Consider the following 12,068-nt stretch of genomic DNA (forward strand, 5'->3'; position numbering starts at 1 on the left):
GTCCGTCTGTCTGGTACTTGCTTTGTAGCATTGGCGGCACTACATACAGAAAACATGCAGTAAACTTAACTCAGCATGTTAAACTCACTTGAATTTCTCTGTTTAAGTTTTTATACAGCTCCGAAAACATTCTGTCAAGAAAAATTCAATCAAAGTCATATTTAATAATTTGTTATGATCTTTGCAAATTCAAAGCAGCTTCCCTGATGCTACAGCATTATCTGGTTAAATTCTCTCTTCATTTAGCAAACTGCTTAAATGCTTTCTGTACAGATTGCTTTTTAACACAACACTCCTCCTGGTGGTGTTTTGCTTTTATCCACAGTGATTTATTTCAATCTAAGAAATCATCTTTTTTCTCGTAATATTATTGTGTGGATTTCCCTCAGAAGGCATTAGTGAAATGATGACTATTTTTCTCAGTCACTATAAACCATCTAAGCTTTGACCTTTTGAGGAATATACTTGCATGTCTGCCTGTAAAACCCACACGCACAAATCCCACGCAAGGATTTAGTCAGTTCAATTTAGGTATTGTTACAGAACAGTGGTTTTGAGCCTTTCTGAAAGGGGTGAATAACTATGATTCAGCCTGGCCTTTAATACATATATGTAACAAAATGAAGATTCTTAGAAAGAGAGAAAAGAATAAGTTGATGTTTGACAGCAAAACAAAACATTGTCATAGACTTGGTTACATTTTTGACACATAGTAAACTTATATGGCTTTATAAGTTAAAAGACTTTGGGGCGGTTTCTCGGACAGAGATTAGACTAGTCCTAGACTAAAACATTTTTAAGAGCTGTCCAAACTGAAAACCACTTGCACTGACACATATAAAAATACATCAGTGCTTTTTGTTTTGCCTCAAAAATGTAATGTTTTTAGTAAGGCATGTTTGTTAAAACTAGTAATATATTTTATAATTAAACTAAGGCCTAGTCCTGTGGTAATCCCTGTCCAGGAAACCACCCCTACAGTATATGATTAATAAACACATCCTCTACTGAGTATTAAAGGAGTAGTCCACTTTAAAGATGGGGCCCATTGACTTACCATAGTATTTTCTTTTCCTACTATGAAAAGTCAATGGACCCCATCTTTAAAGTGGACTACTCCTTTAAGTCAAAAAAACATGAAATAATGGAATGGGCTTTGAAATTACAGCACATTATGATGACAAAATACCACAGATAATTGTAACGTCCTGTGATGTATTTTTTTTAATTTATTTTTTATGATTCTGTAGGCAGTTACTGTAGGCTATGTGTTTGTGTCTTTTTGTGGTTCTCTGTGCGCAGTAAGCTAAAGATGGTAACACTTTGCATTGTTTTTATCTTTAAGGTAACACTTTACAATAAGGTTTTACTTGTTAACATTAGTTAATGCATTAGCGAACGTGAACTAACAATGAGCAATACAGTTTTTGTTAAAGTAATTGTTAATGTTAGTTAATGGCAGTACAATTGTTCATCTTAGTTCACTGTGCAACTAGTGTTAATATTTAAAACCTTTAGAATTATTGTTTATTGTTAGTGCATGTTAACTAATGCATTAACTAATGTTAATAAATAAAACTTTATTGTTAAAGTGACACTCCCCTAGAGTTAAACATTTGATTTTTACCATTTTGGAATTCATTCAGACAATCTCCGGGTCTGGCGCTTCCACTTTTAGCATAGCTTAGCATAATCCATTGAATCTGATTAGACCATTAGCATCATGCTCAAAAATAACCAAATAGTTTCGATATTTTTTCTATTTAAAACTTGACCCTTCTGTAGTTACATTGTGTACTACGACCAACTGAAAATTAAAAGTTGTGATTTTCTAGGCCGATATGACTAGGAACTATACTCTCATTCTGGCATAATAATCAAGGACTTTGTTGCCGTACCATGACTGCAGCATAGTTCCCAGCCACATCGACCTAGAAAATCGCAACTTGAAATTTTCTGTCGGCCTTGGTACATGATTTAACTACAGAAGAGTCAAGTTTTAAATAGGAAAATATCAAAACTCTTGGTTACTTTTGAGTGCGATGCTAATGGTCTAATCAGATTCAATGGATTATGCTAAGCTATGCTAAAAGTGCTAACGCCAGACCCGGAGATCAGCTGAATGGATTCCAAAACAGTAACAATCAAATGTTTAGCTCTAGGGGAGCTGGAAAATGAGTATATTTTTAAAAAAAGTGGAGTGCCCCTTTAAGTTTTTATTGTTTATTATTATAAAAAAACATATGTCAGTTAGCTCAATATGTGGCAAAATAATCAAAGGTCTTTGAAACAATTTTTTTTTACTTTTGTAGCATGGAGTACATAAAAGGCCTATATAAGTTATGTTGTATATAGTACAGGCAGATATGTGAGTGACGCATATCTTCTCCTTCATCTTACAGGATGGCAGTCACCTGGGAGCCGAGGATGAGCATGGATCCATTTTTGTGAATGAGGCAGCGTTTATGTCTCCATCACTAAACAACAGACACGTCCATCTTCATCATCCACGCCGCCATCATCAGACATCCCATCATCACTCAAGATCTTTAGGATGTTCAGACTCTCCCAGCACTCAGAACAGTCTCAATTCACTGCTGGCACGATCCAATCACAGACGCAGCTCTGTTGGAGTATCAGAGGACAGCTGGACTGGAGGCATAATGTACTCAGCCCCGCTAAGAAGTCAAGGCACAGAGAGCACAAACAATGGTAATATTATTATCCCAATCACAGTGTACTGTATGTAGTTATTATTAGGTCATTATTGTTCACTTTATTTGGTCTCAATATTTAGTTTTGCTTCATGACAAAGGTTCATGCAGCATTTTGTCTTTATAGTGTGCTGATCAACTTGGATTTACAGTATATTGATATCTAGTGCCGTGCATAAAGCAAAATACAACGCAATAGTTTTTGGTAGAAAAATTCATTATTGAAATGTTTAAACGTAGAAGATAGATTTGAGAGTAGAGGACTCCGTATGCTTTCAAGTCATGGTGCTGTAATGTCACACACGGATCTTTCTGCGCAGTGCTGCATAAAGTCAAACAAACCTTTTATGACCTTTTAGGAAATAAAGAGACGACTAAAACGTTTTGAGAGGGGGTCCCCTTTGATGGCCATAGAAGAACCATTTTGGTTCCCCAAAGAACAATTTAGTAAAATCCTTAAAAGTACCATTTCTTTCTTACATTTTCAACCCAAATGGATGTAAAAAATTGTTCATCTGTCGCATTGCTTAGCACTTTTATTTTTAAGGGACTCTGATTTTAGGGGTTTATAGGATGAAATATGTTAGGCAGCTAAATCTTCATGCCTGTATTAGCTACTGATACAACCGAATTAATCTCACATGAGCATATTTTATAAATATGCCATTCAGTCATTTTAAGGTGAAAGCATTTTAATGAGGAAAAAAATTGTGAACCTGACTGCAAAAAAGCATTTTTTAATTTCATCATATCGACTTCATAGTCATCTCCTTTTCTCTAGAGAATCATTACTAAAACCTGTGAAGGTCGATACAATCTTTTTATGTTGTTAATCTGTGTTTAATAACACAGGCGCGCACGCAACCACACACACACACACGCGCACACACCTGTCTCCATAATCAATTGCACCTCTGTCTATTTGCTGTCTGGATGACAGTTGCATGTGAACCAAGGGCCGACGGCTACGGGAGACTGATTGGAACATCGATCTAAAAAATCTTTACCAAACTCATTACAGAGTGACCTGTCATCTTAGAAAAGGAAGAGACAATTATTTATAAGATTTTACCACATGAGCCGTCAAAGTTGTCTGTTTAACATTATGAATTCTCTCTCTCTCTCTCTCTCTCTCTCTCTCTCTCTCTCTCTCTCTCTCTCTCGAATGAAATGGTGAATGCATGTTCAATGCAGAGATGTTTTGCACGTTTGTACTGCAGCAAATAACTAATCTTGTTATTTACTTGCTCTAAATGTCGGTGCTAAAGGTTGAATCCACCCTATCCATTGATCGTCTCAATTACTCTTATTTGTTACTAACAGACTTTTGTGGTATTACATGTCAGTTTATGTTTCACTTTATCTTATTATCTATAGGGGTTTAGCACTTTTGATGTTATGCTTACCCAGAAGTTTTAGCAGTTGTGTGTAGTGAAAGGTAGTGAAATTGGGGGATGGTGTTGGGTCTCATTGAGAAGCAGGTAATTCATTCATTGTGATTAGTGAATTTGATTCACAGCATCAGATGAATGTCAAATACATGTGTCACGAGAGCTCACACACCTCTTCTGTAAGTGCTAAAGTGGATCACTTGTCAGCAGTGCTGGTTTATGTTTAGTGAACGTATGTGAGTGTGGTTATATTGTTCAAAATAAAGCCAAAGCCATAATCTGATTGAGTTTGTTTAATTTGGAAAATTTTCTCATTTCTGAGGGATGGTGGAAACCACCATACAAAACCATTTACACATTTATTTGGACTCAAAACCTTGTGGTTATTAAGATAATACCCCTGTGGACAACTTCCCTATGTAAACTACCATAGCTCCATATCCCCGGTTGAAGAAAACGATTATTGGTATTGATAAAAAAAAGTATTAATAACAGCCTTCAATCTTTTCTTTACAGATGTGGGTCAGCTCAGTCACGTCCCGGGATCTTTGTGCGGAGGAGTCCCAGGGGCAGGGCTTTATCAAGCCGATGTCCTGCTCGTCAACCAGCCCTTTGTTACCATGGAGACAGAGAACAGAGATGCTGATGGAGAGGAAAACATTGTATATCTCTGAAATGAACAAGCTTGAGTTGTTTTTAAAATAAGATATGGACCTGAATACCACACTTTTGTTTTATTTTTTATTCTCCTGTGACATTCTCCAGCACTTACTTTGGTCTGTGTGTGAGGTAGGGCTTGTGTAAATGGCTGTATTTTGCTTTATAGCCTGGAGCCTACAGTGACAGAATCGGGTTAGGCAGTTTCAGCACACATCTAGTCACACACAAACACAAAAAAATCCCCACTCCCACCCACATTGCTGCGTGATGTAATTTTTCGTCAACTGTCCATGTCCGTTTACGTTACTGGACACTAAAATATGGCGCTTTTGTTTCTTCACATAAACAATTACTTGATTTCCAAATTCATTCACCCCAAGCAGTATGACTCAGTAAAGGTTGTAATGCATGAAAGTGGGTGCGTGTCTGCACACATGCTAGTGTATGGAATCACATTTTCACCTCTTTCCAGTTCATTTTCACACATTTCGAAACTGGCTTCACATGTTCATACGTAGACAAATGCAAAATGTGCTCTGCCTTATACCTCTGAAACACAAATATTAATATGGGGAGTCCACATCAGGAAAGTCTCATTAGCATACTAACGTTTTCAACATTTGTCTTAAACTACTTTAAACTGATCTGTAAATATTTCACTAAAGGTTTTTTCATGCAGTTAACCACACAGGTGCAGTTTCATTTTGTTTTATGTGGATTAAGACCATCATTATTTTTGTTCATGGAGATATCTTGCAAAAAACACGTTGTCATAATGCACACTTTTAAAGGCCCTATTTAATTCAAGCCACAGGTTTAAAAAGAAGCATTACTACGGATAAGTACTGGGGGGTTAACATGCACTTGAATAAAACTAAAAAGAGTTTAATGTGTATTTTGCCTTTTTATAAATAACATAATTGTAAAAAATATATATATAAAGCTTTTCAGTGTGCATGAGAAACCTGCTATATTGTTGGATTGTGTTTCCTCCAAAGCATAGACCTTATTTATTGCTAAAATTGTAAGGAACAAGTTATATGTACATAGAGCATGTTTTTGTATAATTGTTGTATGTAGACATTGTATGTAGTTTGACTGTTGTATCAAAGGTTAAATGTAGTAAATATGTTCATACATGCAAGTTTTTCCTGTGTTTTTTTTGTTAAAGCTCACATAAGCCACACCGTTTTTGCCAATCTAATGTAAATCTTGGTTACCTACAGAGTAGTATTTTATCATTCATATTCATTGTGTTGTCACATTATTAAAAGACAGAACGGCCATTTTGTTTTTTGCAGAAAAAGGCGAACACTTGAAGATGTGCGGCGGGCAAAGCGAAAGAATTACAAGTACATGCAGCTTTTGGTTGCGACTCCTTAGCAGGGTCTTTTAAAGTTGGAACCGCTCCATCAGTTGTAAACAAGTGGCAAATCTGGCGTCAAACTGAGCCTTGTTTGTAAAGCAATCCTCTCCAAAATGCAATCAAGAAACAAACATAAACCCATCCGCAATTACGTTGCTGTCTGGGACAGGGAAAGCTGAATAAGGTTCCCTTTCAATACGGTTCACTTCGCATTGCGTCAGTTAGCTGACGCTATGGGGGAAACTCCTGTTTACTCCGTGACTGAAGCCTATTGGTTAACGTCTGTACAAAGTACAGACCAATGACGTTTGAACCCGCGCGCGGGAGGAACGCGTCCTTATATAAGCGCGGTTCAATCGTCAGGAGCTCATTATTTTCTCCTTCAGCGCGAACCTCTCGCTGCTCCGAAGAAAAAGAAGAAGCCTTACCTCGCCGTTGACAAAAGCCCTGCAGCGGAGTCCAGGCCTAGCGTCTTCTCCTGCCGTTTTCCGGCTGAGAACCGAAGATAGCAGAGTCCAGGTCTAGCGTCTTCCCCTGCCGCTTTCCGGCCGAGAACCGAAGATAGCCTTCGCTTGCCGTGGTACGAGCCCTGTGCACGAGGTCTCCCCTGCGGTCGCCCGGTAAGATCAATATTTTTAATATAAAGCTATAAGCTAAAAGAGCAGGCGCTGTTGTAATAGCGTCCAGCACAGCGGCTCGGTGAGCCTCTCTGCTATGAATTTCCTCCGAGCGCGTTACCGGTCTGGCACCTCCCACGCCGGGACCGCGCTTATGCTTTGGTTGTCTTATCCATGTTTCGTGCTCCCCCTGCTGTTCCTCTCTCGCCGGGATGAACACACGGCGAGCCATGAGACTAGATGGATGCATAGACAAGCACACACGGACTAACCCCCCCTGTGTTCTGTCACACCGCAACCGTTCATGCTTACAGAGTCCCTTCGCTCCTCTCAAATTCAGTGGCGAGATCTCTGGCACATATATTAATCCCCCGAGTGCATCGGGTGATACCGTCACGACGCATGGCTGTTCTGTCTGTTGCTGCTCCCCTCTGCCGTTCCTCTCTTGTTGAGATGAACAAGCGGGGAACCGTAGACCTGGATAGATGCATACGACAAGCAAACACGGGCGGTCTGCCCCTGTCTCTGTCATAGCACAGCCACTCGTGCTCCACGCTCGCGGAGTCCCTCGCTCCTTTCCCCACAGTGGTGAGGTCTCTTAACGGCTTAGCTAGCACGCGGTATTACGGCTCGCTGCCTCTAAATGCGGCTGTCCAGTGTTCAACGATTACAGAGCTTCATGCCCCTCCCCTCCTGGAGCGGCGCGATCTCATTCGTCTGCTCGATAGGGCCGATTCGCCGCTATTGGAGCACCAAGAACACTCATTTTAAGAGAGCTTCATGCCCCTCCCCTCCTGGAGCGGCACGATCTCATTCGTCTGCTCGATAAGGCGGACACGCCTCTATTGGAGCGCTAAAACACTTATTATAGAGCTTTACTGGCCTGAGCCGATCTCACTTCAGATAGCTCATTTTTCGTCTGCCTGGTAATTTCTCTCTGGTTTAGACGGAATCAGAGGCAGAACGAATTTGTTTATAATATACTGAGGCCCGAATACCTCCCTTTATTCAGTCCCGTCCTATATCAGTGCGCTGAATATTGGTACATTCTTATATATATATACCCGGTTTTTCTGCCCTTTTAATAAACGGCAAAACCGCGGGCCTCGCGGCAGACTTCCTCTCTGCGATGGGTTCAGTCTGACATTAAACTACCTAGACATACTACCCTGCTCCGTGAGCCGTTCGGTCACCGTCACTACTGAGGCTTGTGCACCTGAACGGCTGAGCTCTGGTCTCCGCAGCATAGCTGCATCAACAGAGAACGAAACTGTCTGGGAAAAAGGGGTTATGTCGCGCCTCGGCTGGACTGCCCTGAAATGTTTTCTGTGTGCTGTTTATCCAAACATACTGTGTAATACTGTCGGCTATGCGACCTCACTATAGTGGCGAACGGTATTTAATTCCTCTAAAAAGAGTAATTTCCGTGCTTACTATACTGTGTTTTGACACCCACGGTTGTACGGTGTCTCTAAACACTTTATCGCCTTACTGACAAGCAATCAGTAATACGCACACACGGCCCGCTGTCCATAATTCTATCGACGCTAGCCGAAAAAACCCCGGTTTGGCCATATACTGTGTATTGACACCCCACGACTGTACGGTGTCTCTAACACCTTTCTGCCAAATTCGCTCGCAGCCCACCTCAGTTTCTCCGCTACGATGCTGATGGCGCAAACGAGCACGGTCTTACGGCTGTTATTCTCTCTTCCTAGAGGAAGGACAGCCTCAGACTTTTGCATGGCTCCAAGCGTTTGAATCGCGCCCTCTCCGGACGGCCACTCAAACCCTTTACAGCCAAGCGGTTTATGACGTTTTTCGGCCATATAGCTGATTTATATTAGCGGATCCGAAGACGCTCACACCTCCGCTCCAATACTCGGAGATATTAAGGGTAATATCAACCTCAAGTGAGCTTGCTACCCGCCACAATAAGTCTCAAAGCTTAAAGCGCGCGCACAGTCAGACGCGCGCGGCATCTCATTTAAGACGGGCGCACGTACCCCTCTAACGAGCCTCAGAAAGCTGAATATCGTGGCATTGTTCATAAGTCCACTTCAGTTTGACTAAGCAAAGGTCCCGCCCCGAGCTGACGGCCGGGAAGCTTGCTTAAGTTACACACTGCTGCATGGAGTGCTGTCATTACGAGCTAGCCCAGCATTTGCTGTGGGTTGAACACGCTTTACGACGGCAATCAGCCTTCGGCGCGTGGAACGCCGTTTGTCTCATATAAATCACCTTGTACTGTGAATACGGTACATTAAGAGGATGATTTAGCACTGCAGCACTCTCGACCGTGTTATTGTGATAATGCGGTCGGGCAATCTACGGTGGTTTCATTATTTACCGAACCAGACTGAGATCTCGCCCCCTGAACAAGCTGACGAGTCATCTCCTTTATAAACTCATTGCATCGCTTTATAAGCTATGTTCAATCAGAGTGATACGCATCTCATGCTAAAACTACCAATATTAACCCATTACGATGGGCGTGCGGAGATGGCATCCGTGGGACACGACCTACATTACGTGCCTTATGACACATTGACACAAGCTGCTAGGACCCCTTTCACGAGGCGTCCTTATGCAAAGTCTGATCCATTCTGTCTAGTGACATTTGAAAGTCAATACCCCCCGCGAATCGTGGGTGGAACACTTTTCTCCTCACTACAGAGGCACGGCGGCTCTCTCCCCTACCTATATCTATGTGGCCGTGATAACAGCGAACCACGCTTTTAAGACCGACCATTCATTTAATTCACAAGCCTGTCATCTCTCAGATGCGGACGGCGGCGGTAACAGCGAACCATGCTTTTACGGCTGGCCATTCACTTTATTCATAAGCCTGTCATTTCTCAGATGCGGACGGTGCCCGAGGCACAGCGCTCTGGAACTGTCCAAGGTCCTGGATGACACATACGTCTGACGTACATCAGACGATCAGCTGTTCATCTGCGTCACAGATCACTCACTAGAGCACCTGTCAATACAGGCTATTTATGGATCGTTGACGTTATCACCTCCCGTGACAATTATGCTCACTTGTCTTAGAGCATGGGCATGGTCTTAGAGGTTTCTCATTTGACAATTGTGACACGGCCGGCTGGTCCCCGCCGTCCACGTTGTCAGTTTACAGCTTCGACATCCCTGCTTCGCACTACTGAGGTTTGTTGCATTAAAGGTGCGCCCATTAGCTCACCTGTATGCACGATATGGTTTTTAATTATATGCGTCCACCGTGCGCTTAGAGAAGCTCACATGTACACGCTATAACATTTTGGTATACAATAAGATGCGCTTGGGAAAGCTCACCTGTATACACAGCTGTGTTATGATTTGTGACACATACATTGTTGTTCATCTGTGTACGTCCACGGTGCGTTAGGTGCCCACCGTTACGTTCATCAATCATATTTGTACACATTCACGGCGCGTTCTGTGCACTGATTTATCTATACGCATTCACGGTGCACTGAAGAGTTCACCCGTGTGCGCACAATTTATTATCAGAACACATGACGGCGCGCTCGAGAATCTTGCCGGCCTGTGCATTATAACACTCTGATTCATCTATATGCATTCACGATGTATTCAAGTGTTCACCTGTGCCCGTGCAATTTATAGTCAATACACATTTACGGCGCGCTTGGAAAGCTCACCGATCTGTGCACTATAATACTACCTATATGCATCCCGATGCGCTCGAGGGTGCACCTGGGTTCACACTATTGTGGTATCTGTATAATCCCACGCTACGAACCGTTCTGCCGCATATTATAGTCAGATCGGCCGTTCGTGAGCTTCGCAGATCACTCACTACGTATGTCTGTTGCTAACAGTGGTTATTTAGATGGATCGTTGAAACCATCGCACTGGCTCACGCCCCTCTATGAGCTATGTCCTATATAGAGCCCACTCTCTGCGAGTTTGGCTTCTTCATGAACTTGGTCTACAGGGGTATCTATATCTATATTTGATATCTGCTACGCGGCCGGCTGGTCTTCGCCGTCTACGTTGTCAGATTGTACAGCTTAGACGTCCCTGCCCTACGAGCGCAGGTTCTCTCGGCTCAATCATGCACGCTCATGCGTTTTATGTGTACACCACGGTGCGCTCAGCGAGCTCACCAACGTGACTCTGAATATACTTATCTCGCACAGCCGCGGCGCGCTCGGTACCTCGCCGTCTTGTGCTATGTTATGTGCCCCCGGTGCGTTTAAAACCCCACCGTGTGCGCGTCAACAATTATATGGTGCTTACACATTTGCTTTTTAAGCTGTGAATATGCCGGGTATAGGGCCACACGCAGTGTCTCTCCGGTAAGGCACTTCAGTACGTTGTGTATGCACGGCGTGATGGGATTACGTTCCCCCATAGCGTCAGCTAACTGACGCAATGCGAAGTGAACCGTATTGAAAGGGAACGCTTAGGTTACTCACGTAACCCCGGTTCCCTGAAATAACGGGAACGAAGCATTGCGTCTCTTGCCGTGCTACAAACGTCTACGCAGCGAGTGTTATTCGGCTGCGCGCTTCAGTCGAATATAATGAGCTCCTGACGATTGAACCGCGCTTATATAAGGACGCGTTCCTCCCGCGCGCGGGTTCAAACGTCATTGGTCTGTACTTTGTACAGACGTTAACCAATAGGCTTCAGTCACGGAGTAAACAGGAGTTTCCCCCATAGCGTCAGCTAACTGACGCAATGCTTCGTTCCCGTTATTTCAGGGAACCGGGGTTACGTGAGTAACCTAAGCGTTTTCTTCTCCTTACATCCAGAAACACACTTCTTTTGTCTAACCATCTTGATAAAACAAATATGTTGCATGCTTTGCAGTGATACCAGTGACTTCTACTCGACGGAGCAATGCTTAAGCGCATTCTCGCTCTCACTAGACATGCAGGCATGCTTTTTTAGTGGGTAACGGATAATGTTTAGCACAAGGGTTACAAATCTTAAACTGTGTTGTTAATAAGTCAGAATGTATGAAATAGCATAAACCCCCCCTACCCCTTAGGTTGCACTATGATATCTGAGTAAAGCACTTTGCAAGAAAGGTCATTATTTAAATATGCAAATGATGTAACGCGGGGAAAATACGTATTTGACACATCAGCATTTTTTATCAGTAAGGGGATTTCTAAGTGGGCTATTGACACACAATTTCCACCAGATGTAGCCATCAAGCCAAATATTGAGTTCATACAAAGAAATCAAAACATTTAAGTTTACAAGTTGAGTCATAATAAATAAAGTGAAATGACACAGGGAATAAGTATTGAACACACTTAATTTAATACTTTGTAGAAAAGCCTTT

General features: G+C 42.4%; 1 protein-coding gene across 4 annotated transcripts in view; it reads left to right on the forward strand.

The window, feature by feature from the left end:
* arhgef28a (Rho guanine nucleotide exchange factor (GEF) 28a) overlaps positions 1–5,905 on the forward strand; it is a 76,814-nt gene extending 70,909 nt beyond the window's left edge. For all 4 annotated transcript variants that reach the window (XM_065266789.2, XM_065266792.2, XM_065266791.2 and 1 more), the window contains 2 exons: positions 2,403–2,712; positions 4,622–5,905. In XM_065266789.2, the coding sequence (XP_065122861.1) occupies positions 2,403–2,712; positions 4,622–4,779 (468 nt within the window). In that variant the 3' untranslated portion in view covers positions 4,780–5,905. The remainder of the gene's footprint in view (positions 1–2,402; positions 2,713–4,621) is intronic.
* The last annotated feature ends 6,163 nt before the right edge of the window (positions 5,906–12,068 follow it).

This window comes from Paramisgurnus dabryanus, chromosome 5 (genome assembly GCF_030506205.2).
Source record: "Paramisgurnus dabryanus chromosome 5, PD_genome_1.1, whole genome shotgun sequence".
In the NCBI taxonomy this organism is placed as follows: domain Eukaryota; kingdom Metazoa; phylum Chordata; class Actinopteri; order Cypriniformes; family Cobitidae; genus Paramisgurnus; species Paramisgurnus dabryanus.